The sequence below is a fragment of the Mus caroli genome, chromosome 1 (assembly GCF_900094665.2).
Source record: "Mus caroli chromosome 1, CAROLI_EIJ_v1.1, whole genome shotgun sequence".
In the NCBI taxonomy this organism is placed as follows: Eukaryota; Metazoa; Chordata; class Mammalia; order Rodentia; family Muridae; genus Mus; species Mus caroli.
In genome coordinates, this window is record NC_034570.1 from 79,783,363 (window position 1) to 79,794,191 (window position 10,829).

Genomic DNA, 10,829 nt, shown 5'->3' on the forward strand with positions numbered 1-10,829 from the left:
CAAGTGACCGTAGGTGTGTGGGTTCATTTCTGGGTCTTCAATTCTATTCCATTGGTCTATTTGTCTGTCACTATACCAGTACCATGCAGTTTTTTATCACAATTGCTCTGTAGGGGTGTGAGCTTTTCATGTGGTTGTTGGGAATTTAATTTTTAGGACTTCTCTTGCTCTGGCCAACCTCACTCGCTCAGGTCCAAAGATTTATTTATTATTATAAGTACACTGTAGCTGTCTTCAGACGCACCAGAAGAGGGCATCAGATCTTATTATGGGTGGTTGAGAGCCACCACGTGGTTGCTGGGATTTGAACTCAGGACCTTTGGAAGAGCAGTCTCACCCACTGAGCCATCTTGCCAGGCCCTGTGTTATAAACACCAAGTTTGTTTTGAATTCTATAAATAACATACTTTATAGCCTTTGTCATACTCCAAGTAGCTATTGATTCACAGAGATCGATCCACGGAGAAGGTACTTTTTCCCCCTGGATCTTGTATCTGTTGCCAAATTGTGATTGCAATGGCTCTTCCAGAGGACCTGGGTTTGATTCCCAGCACCTGCATGACTGTTTACAATTGTTTGTAACTCCAGTCTCAGGACTTCCAAAGTCCTCTTCTGGCCTTTGTGGGTACCACACATGCACGTGGAGCACAGACTTACATGAAGGCAAAAATATCTAAACACATTAAAATAGAATTAAAAAAAAATCAGTTCCAGTATGAAGGTTAGTTCATAGGTTGAGGTAATTTAGAAAGAAAGAATAGAAAAGAAAAGAAGAAGAGAAGAGAAGAGAAGAGAAGAGAAGAGAAGAGAAGAGAAGAGAAGAGAAAAGAAAAGAGAAAAGAAAAGAAGAAAAGAAAAGAGGCTTCTGGAGCCTCTGGCTGGGTGTGATGGTGCAGGCCTATAATCTCAATCCTTAGGGAGCCAAGGCAGAAGGAGCACATTTGAGGCTAGCCTGGGCTGCATAGCAAGCACCAGGACTGTCAGAGCTCCATGGTGACTGATTCTCAAGGGGGCTGAGTGTTACAGCTCTGAGGAGAAAGGTACCAAGGCAGTCAAGGAGCCAAGGAACACCACTAAGTCACACCATACAAGAAATAGCCCACGAGAGATTTACTGGGAGACAAAGAGAGTGTTTCAGGGGAGAAGCAACAGGGAACTGAGCAAGACACAGGCTTACTGCCAGACCCTTTGTGAAGCAGGACATGTTAACATGTCTATAATCTCGGTTCTCTTGTGGCAAGAAGGGAGGTAGAGAGAAGCAGTCCCCAGAAACTAGCAGACCAGCTAGCCTGGGGGAAAAAAAAGTACTTGTCTCAAAAGAGGTGAGGGTGAAGACCAACACTTGAGGTGGTCTGCTGACATCTACACGTGCACACACATACCCTCTATACCCCCCACATACCTCGCTGCCCCCAGAAAAGCACGCACACATGCACAAGTACACACACACACACACACCATGGGGTGGGGGAGAAAAAAACTTCAACTTGATGTACTAAGCAATTTCTTGTTGATTATTTCAAGTTCCAAGAGGTCATCCCCTCAGTCTCGAGACATTTCATGACGCAAAGGCCACAGACAATGTAAGGTTTCACCTGCATTTTTAACATTTCCCCAGCCCATTATGACCGGATTGAGTAGACAGACAATGAAGGCCAACTGTGTGATGTTGGCTGTTTCCCATGGTGTAAATATTCACACTGAGGTTGAGTTGGAGCTCTTGGTGGAATGTGGATGCAGGTGGAGCCACAGTCTTAAAATCATCACCCAGCTTTCCCACTGTGGAGACACAGCCCCAGCAGATAATAGTAACATGTAATATGATGGCCCTTCAGTACTCGACCCTTTTCCTTTTTTTTTTTTTTTTTTTTTGGTTTTTCGAGACAGGGTTTCTCTGTATAGCCCTGGCTGTCCTGGAACTCACTTTGTAGACCAGGCTGGCCTCGAACTCAGAAATCCGCCTGCCTCTGCCTCCCGAGTGCTGGGATTAAAGGCGTGCGCCACCACGCCCGGCTTTTTTCCTAATGGTTCAATTGATTACAGATTCGTTTGATTTAAAATGTTGTAATGACTAATTTTATAAATGGGGCTCACAGACATTCTAGGAATGAGGACATTGGTTTTTGAGCAGTTACAAACCAGTTGCCTGTAGGCCTAGCATTCCTTGAGGTAGTGGAAAGACTACATCTGCTTTCTTCCCGCTGAAGGAGGCAGAGATGGAAGGACCACTGTGAGGAGAGAGAAACCCAGTGAAGACCCAGCCCTGGCTGGAAATCCCAAGTCCCAGTGGTTCTAGCCACTATCCTAATAAGAGGTTTTTGTTTTTATGTATGAGTGTTTTGCCTGCATACATGTATGTGTACCACATGTCTACAGAGGCAGAAGAATATGTCCAGAGTCCTTGGAACTGGAGGTTCCAAGGCTTTTGGACTGTCGTGTAGGTGCTGGGAACTGAACCTTGGTCCTCTGTAAGTGCTCTTTCTTAATCGCTAAGCTCCCTCTCCATACTGAAGAGATTGTTTTTTAAGTGTGTCATCAGCATGGAAGCATGCAATTCTAGATCGTGGCAGTGAGGGTGGACATTGGTGAGGGGGTTGGGCAGACATGATGGTGTGCCAGGCAAAAGTGCAGCTGGGGAGTGAAGGTATAGTCGGCCCTTTGTGTACATGAAGGGGTTGGTTGTAGAAACCTGAGATGTAAACACTTTTATATGCTCAGGCACCCTCCCCCCCAATATAAAGGGTTGTGTAGGGTTGGAAAGAGAGTGTGTACTTGGCAAAGCACTTCCCTTACACGCATGAGGACCCAAGTTCAAGCCCCTGAACCTTCCCAAAAAAGAAGCCAGACATGATGGTATATCCTGATCCTTGGGGTTCCCTAGCCAGCCAGCCAGCCAGCCTGCTTACTTAGCAAGCTGCTCCAGGCTAAAATGAGGTGAGCACCCTAGGAACTACAGAAAAGGGCCTTCTGGCCTCTGCATGTGTGTGTACACATGTGCATGCTCATCGATGCACACAGATGGAGTGGCTCATGTTTGCACAAACCTATGTGCATCCCCCTCATATATTTTAATACAGTTAAGTGTTGAGGAATTTAGAGACTTTTTATGTTTAATTTCATTTTAGTAGTTTTTGAAATAGAGTCTCATATGTAGCCCAGGTTGGCCTCAAGTCTGTAATCTTCCTGCCTTTGTCTCCAAACAAATTTTAGTTAAAAAGAAATTTATGCCCATTTTTCTGATTCTCAGGTTTGAATTCATGGCCTCCTGCATGCTAAGCACACAAGCGACCACTGGATCCTACCTCTTCCTCCCAAAACAATGCTTAAACAGAATGTCAAGTGTATTAAATCCTGTGCGGGGGTGTGAGGGCAAGAACAGCAGCTATGGAGGTAGCATGTCAAACGAGGAATGGATGTCTTCCACGAAGGAGTTGAGTGACAGGAAATAGAGGAACAATAGTGAATTGTCAACAGAAGATTCTGAGAACAGCTTTTAAGCTTAGTCACTTGGGAAGCTGAGACAGCAGGATCACATGTTGCCAGTCCAACCCTGTCTCAAAAAGTTGAAGCGAGATCTGAGACAGACTGACAGACAGACAGACAGACAAGGGGAGATGCCCAGTCTTTGGGAGGTCTTTTCTAAAAGGCTCAGTTCCAAAATAGAATCTGTGTGTGTGTGTGTGTGTGTGTGTGTGTGTGTGTGTGAACCAAATAAAGTCAGGTATGTCACACACCTGTCAAACCAATGTTTGTGAGGTAGAGGCAGAAGGGCCAAAAGTTGAAGGCCAATTTGGAATATAGAGTGAGTTTGAGGCTAGCCTGGACTACATGAGCAAAATACAGAAGATCCAATAAGAGTATTAGAAGGAAATACAGAAAAATGGATTTAGAGCATTGGAGGCTTTTTTTGATGTGCTATAAAAGACAAGAGCCAATGGTTGATACATTACATCAAGATTTTAAGTACTTTGGAGACCCACAGATAGGAAGAGACAGCAGGAAGATTAGCAGCAAGGGACTGATATTCCGTAGAGAGCTGCCAATTGGAAGGGAAAAGCAGCTGGACATGAAAGTGGGCAAAGGATCCAAGTGGGTAACTCACCAAGAGGGAAATGAGAGAAGATGACAATGTGTTTTTGTCTACAGATTGGCAAAAAAGTGAGGCTAATCACCATAAGCTTCGGCCAAGGGTGTGTGTCAGTGTGTATCTGCTTCAGGACGGTGCGGGTATAAGTCAGAACAGCTGTGGTCAAGGGCCGTCTCATAGCCTTCGTTAAAATCACCTACACACTCAGCGTGCCACTGAGAGGTGGTACAAATGGGTAAACCATGAAAAAAAAAAGTCATTTCTAGGAGGGAGGATTTTGAAATAGTTTTATCTGATAAGGTATGATTATTATTGAGACATGTCTCGGGTGTCCCAGGCTCTCTTGAAGCTAGCTATGCAGTCAAAGATGATCACACACTTGTTGCAATAAATTTCCAACCCCAGTAAGAACACATAACTCAGTTATTGTATTTATAAGCCGCATGCCTAGATTGGTCAGAGAGAGAACCTCTTCACTTACCTTCTTCAGACCACATGGCTTTGTTCTGTCTTTCTTTCACCTCTTCTTCCTCCGTCTTCCTCTGTCTCCTCCGTCTCCCTCCTTCCTCTCTCTTCCTCTCTAAACCCTCCAGCCTATCTTTCCCTTCCATTGCCCAATCCAGGCTCTAGCCTTTGACTAGTTAAAATGGGAAGAAGGTTCACATGAAATCCACTCCTCCTTTGGAGCCATCCCTCTCGAGGAGGCAAAATTAGCATCAAAATACAAACAACACCAGGGCAATCCACAAACACACTTGTGATTCTCTGTATCTACCTCCTGAGTTCTGGGATTACAGGTATAAGTGCAGCTTTATGCAGTACTCGGGGCAAATACACTTGGTTTCTTACATGCTAGTCTACCCTCTACCAACGGAGCTATATCCTCCTGCCCCTGAAATGGTATCATTGACGATAAATCATTAAGTTAAAAAAAAACAAACATGAAATCCAACTCACAACATGAACATAAACATGTTCATCGGCCACTGAATTCTATTTCAGCCAAGAACTACAATGTTGATGGAAAGGTAAAGTCCACAGGGAGGGTGGAGCTGATGCATTGGAGCTGGAGAGATGCTTCAGTGGTTATGCACATGTATTGTTCTCCCAGAGGACCCAAGTTTATCCCCCACCCCCACCCCCAGCATCCACATCATTCAGAAAGCTATTGTAAAGGTTTTCCTTGTGGGCTGTGGAAATGGCTCAGCGGTTAAGAGCACTGAGTGTTCTTCTGGAGGTCAGTTCAAATCCCAGCAACTACATGGTGACTCACAGTAACGTAATCCAATGTCCTCTTCTGGTGTGTCTGAAGAGAGCGACAGTGTGCTCATATACATTAAATAAGTAAATGAAATCTTAGAAAAGATTTCCCTTTGAAGTCCATATTAGGATACCACCCCAGCCAAAGACTCCCAAGGCATTTGCTTTTGTTCTTCCACCTAGAATATAGCAATGTTTTTTTAAAATATTTTTTATTAATTCTTTGAGAATTTTACACAATGAATTTTGATCCTATTTGCTTCCAACTCCTCCCCCTAACTCTTCCCAAATCCACCTCTTCCCCTCCACCCCACAACTTGCATCCCTTTAAAAAAAAAAAAAAAAACAACAAACAAATATCAAATCCAGAGGACACAGAGAAACACTGTCTCAAAAAACAAAACAAACAAACAAATATCAAATCCAGAGGACACAGAGAAACACTGTCTCAAAAAACAAAACAAACAAACAAACAAATATCAAATCCAGAGGACACAGAGAAACACTGTCTCAAAAACAAAACAAACAAACAAACAAACAAATAAAAAAACAAAACAAAACAAACCTATTGACTCTGCTTTGTGTGGCCCATATATTTCTGGATGTGAGACTGGAGAATGACCTATCAGGAGTCACACAATTAAAGAAAACTCTCTCTCTCCCAGAAGCCATCAACTTCCCATAAACTCTCAAGGGTGGGGGCTCACGAGCCACTTCCCACCCCATGCTAGAATGCTGACTTGCTTGATGGTGTGCAGGTCTAGAGTGGGCAACCTCACCTGCTGTGCGTTCCCGAGTACAGCTGGTGCCACTCCTTCAACTCCAGTACTCCCTGACCTCTGGCTCTTGTAGCGTTTCCACCCACCCTTCCAGGATTGTCTCTGAGCCTTGGGAAGGGTGTGTGTCCCATGTGTGTCTGAGCATTCCATAGTGGATTATCCTCTGCATCTTGATCAGTCATGAGTTTCTGAGTCAACTGATGAACAGAGAACCTTCTCTCTTGCGGTCTGAGGATACCACTCGGCCCAGTTCAAGGACTGGTCCACCAGAATGTAGCGATACCGCTGTGAAACCAAAGAAACATAAATGCGGGAACCTGGGGAAGTGGCTTCACCGTAGATCTTGCCTACCACCAAGAGCTAGTGGGTGTGCATTAGCACCCTGAAAAAAGAATCGAGAAAGAACAACCCCGAAATAGAAGCAGGTAGAAGCCAGCCATAGGTAAACGACTCAACGGCAGATTATGGACCAAAGGAAGAGGTGTCCTCAGCAGTGCCAGCACTCTTGGTCCAAGCTTTGTATGGCTGCTGCAAGGGTTTGGGGTGCCAGTACCCCCATATCCTTCCCTGCCCTCACCGTGTCGTCTGTTTGCTATTTCTTTGCAGGCCCAGGCCTTGTCATGCTCCAGTAAGTTCGAAGCTGAGTTAAAAGCTGAGCAAGAAGAGCGGAAACAGGAGGAGGAGGCCCGGAGGCTCCGCCAGGCAGCCTTCCGGGAGCTCAGGGCGGCTTTCAGCGCATAGTCCGACTGACCTGACCTTTGACCACGGCTGTGCCTTACTAACACCCTGGAGGTGATGACCAGGATTTTTCACATTTTTATCCCTGCAGTCCTCTGCTCAGATGACGTCCCCTTCACGGCCCAGGCCTGTTTCTTAGTGCTTCTGGATAACCAGTAACTTGCTTTCATCCTTCCCAGGATCCTGGCCCCTTCCAAACGGTTTGCCCGCCAGCCCTTGCAGCCTTCACGTGATCCTCTGCTGTTATCTGTAGATTCATTTCTTCTTGGAAACCTTATTTATCCCTGTGTAGTCCTATGTCAACTTCTGTTCATCTATGGTTCTCAGAGGACATGTTGCCCGTCGGCCCCGGGTAGTTTTTCCTTTGTGTTCCTTGTATTGTTTCCTGGTCAGCTTCTGTCTCCTTCTTGTTATTACCCGGATTCCACTGACTTCTTTTTCACCGTCTTCCACGCTAGGGTGATGATGGGATTTGAAGGAGCACTTGTGGATCAATACCTATAGCCCTCACCAACCAGGGACTAGCTTGATGCTATCTTTGCCTGTCTCCTGGCTCTTAACAGTGCCTACCCTCTTGTTCCCCCTCGTTCATTTCCCAGTCCAGCCATTTTCCCACTCCTAAGTTCTTTACTGTTAAGAATGAGAGAATTGTCAGAAGTAATATTAGTGAGTAGAAGGATAGCTGTCACCTGACCCCATTCAAATTAGAGTGGACCTGTGAAACTCTCAAGTGACATCCAAGGTCCTTTGAAGTCATGACCATCTTCCCGTGTCTGACATCAGTTCCAGAGAACTGAAAGAAATGTATTCTCTCTCACCCATGAGCCAGTTTTTTGTATCTTGTGAGTTTCTTGGGATTTCTCACAAATACTGGGGGTGGGGGGGTATTTTTTAACAAAAACAAAACCAAAAATTCTTAATGTCATATTTATTTGACTTGTAACTTGTAACTCTTTTGTAACTGCTGTCTTTACAATAAAGAAAACATCTGCCCTTCTATCTTAACAGCTGTTTACTTTTAAATAAAACATGCAAATGATCTTTGCCTTCATACCAGTGTGCCTTTTTGGTCTTCTTTGACTTGGGGATGTAAGAATGTGTTTTCTACGGAGCCAGTTCAGGCTTGGGCTTCTGATAACACTGAGTTCCTGAAGTATGGGTAGACGTAGGAACAGGACGGGTAGTGCCGGACATATAGCTCAGTGGGTAGTGCTAGAGATGTAGCTCAGCAGGTAGATTACTTGCCTGGCTTGCTTGAGTTCAAGCACCTTACAACCAATTATGGGCAGTGGATTCCTGTATTCTCAGCATTTTAGGAGATAAATGCAGAATTCAAGTTCATGGTTGTCCTTGGCTGTACAATGAGTTTGAGGCCAGGCTAGGTTACATGAGGCCTTGTTTTAAGAAAAGCCAGGAGAACCCCAAAGAAAAGGGGCAGGAATGATTCAAGGAGCCAGAGCACGAGAAACAACCCACAGAATCAACAAAGCAGGGCTCATAGGGGCTCACAGGAGACTGAAGTGTCAATCAGGGACCCTGTATGGGTCTGAGCTAGGTCCTCTGCATATAAGTTATGGTTGAGTAGCTTGGTGGTCTTGTGGGACCCCTAGCTTGTACATGGAACACTTTCCTCCTAGTAGGTCACCTTCCCAGCCTTGATTTGGGGGTTTGTTATGACATGTTCAGTTGATATTCCTGGGAGGCCTGCTCTTTTTTTTTTTTGGTGGTGGTGGGGGGAGACAAGAGAAGGAGGAAGAAGAAGAGGAGGAGGAGTGGAACTACAGGAGCTAAGAGGAGTAGAAGCAGGGGAGATTGTGTTCAGGATATAAAGTATGTAAAGAACAAAAATTTTTAAAAATTATGTACATTGCCCAGCATCAATAGCAACAAAGAAACAAAAGAAAGAAAGAAATCAAACAACAAATCTGGATGGTGGCAGCAATAAAAACAGAAAGAAAGAAAGAAACAAGGAAAGAAAGAAACAAAGCAAGCAAGCAAGCAAGCCTGCCTGATAGTGGTAGTGGTGGCACCTTTAATCCCAACCCAGAGGCAGGCAGATCTTTATGAGTTCAAGGGTAGCCTAGTCTACAGAGAAATGCAGGATATCCAGGGATATACAGAGAAACTCTGGGAAAAAACAAAAAAACAAGAAAAACAAAAAAAATGACAAAAATAAAGTAGACTAGGAAGGTAGGTTCTACTGACAATCACCCTAGCGCTGTAACCTGTTCTCCTCCTCCCTCCCACTGACAAAAACCCACTTCCCTCCCACTGACAACCACCCACTTCCCTCCCACCGACAATCACCCACCTCCCTCCCACCGACAATCACCCACTTCCCTCCCACCGACAATCACCCACTTCCCTCCCACTGACAACCACCCTAGCGCTGTAACCTGTTGTCCTCCTCCCCTCCCTTGAGGATTCTTTCAGCTGCTGGTAAAATCTACAGTTTGTTTCTTTTGCTTTTTGATCCATTGACTCTCTCTCTCTCTCTCTCTCTCTCTCTCTCTCTCTCTCTCTCTCTCTCTCTTTTTCTCCCGGAAACAGGGTTTCTCTGTATAGCCCTAGCTGTCCTGGAACTCACTTTGTAGACCAGGCTGGCCTCGAACTCAAGAAATCTGCTTGCCTCTGCTTCCCCGGTGCTGGAATTAAAGATTAAAGGTGTGTGCTACCACGCCCGGCTCAATCTATTGACACTTACTAGAGCATGGCTTAATAATATATTGGACTTTGGTGTATTAGCTATAACAAATATCTCACACTAATGAAAGAAAATTATTTGTATTCAGGACCAGAGGTGGAGAGGTGTGTAAGATCCTAAATGTCTGTTGTTCAGTTTCTTTGTAAACCTGATCTTTTTAAAACACTCTACTAATAATGACCAGCAAGATGGCCCAGCAGGTACAGATGCTGGCTACCAAATCTGACCACTTGAGTTTGATTCCCAGGCCTCACCGGGAGAGGGAGAGAACAAACGCCCATAGGTTGTCCTCTGGACTCCCTATGTTTTCCTTAGCAAATGTATGTCCAGGCCTCACCCCACATTTAAAAAAAAAAAAAAGCAGGACTGGTGACACTCAGCTGTTAAAGGTGCTTGCTGCCAAACCTGATGAGCTGAGTTTGATCCCTGGGTCCCACATGGTGTAAGGTGAGAAACAACTCCCAAAAGTTTTTCTAGACATAACTGAGAGGAAAAAAAAAATCAATCTTTTCTTTCTTCCTTTCTTTCTTTCTTTCTTTCTTTCTTTCTTTCTTTCTTTCTTTCTTTCTTTCTTTCTTATTTGGTTTTTCGAGACAGGGTTTCTCTGTATAGCCCTGGCTGTCCTTGAACTCACTTTGTAGACCAGGCTGGCCTCGAACTCAGAAATCCACCTGCCTCTGCCTCCCGAGTGCTGGGATTAAAGGCGTGTGCCACCATGCCCAGCTGAGGAAAAAAGTCTTGAGACAAATACTTCCATAAGATTTATCTAGGCAAGCATTTTCTTAATTTGTGTTTAATGTGGGAGGGCCCAGGTCCTGGTGCCACCCACCCTTGGGCAGGTGGTCTTGAGGTGTTTTAAGAAATCGGGTGTTTCAGAAGTCAGTAAACAGCACTCCTCCATGGCTTCTGCTTAAATTCCTGCCATGACTTCCCTTCATGGCAGTGTTTAGACTTGTAAGCTGAAACAAAGTTGTTTTTGACCATGGTATTTTATCGCAACAATAGAAACCTTAAGACTAAGCCTGGCGGGAGTGGTGGCGCATGCCTTAAATCCCAGCACTATGGGAGGCAGAGGCAGGTGGATTTCTGAGTTCGAGGCCAGCCTGGTCTACAAAGTGAGTGAGTTCCAGGACAGCCAAGGCTACACAGAGAAACCCTGTCTCGAAAAACCAAGAAAGAAAGAAAGAGAGAGAGAGAGAGAGAAAGAGAGAGAGAGAGAGAGAGAGAGAGAGAGAGAGAGAGAGAAAGAGAAAGAGAAAGA

The 10,829-nt window shown here is 44.9% G+C and overlaps 1 protein-coding gene across 1 annotated transcript in view; it reads left to right on the forward strand.

Annotated features, from left to right (window-relative positions):
• Positions 1-7,917, forward strand: part of Efhd1 (EF-hand domain family member D1) — a 49,145-nt gene extending 41,228 nt beyond the window's left edge. The window contains exon 4 of the mRNA XM_021163758.2: positions 6,733-7,917. Coding sequence (XP_021019417.1) covers positions 6,733-6,867 — 135 coding nt within the window. The 3' untranslated portion in view covers positions 6,868-7,917. The remainder of the gene's footprint in view (positions 1-6,732) is intronic.
• The last annotated feature ends 2,912 nt before the right edge of the window (positions 7,918-10,829 follow it).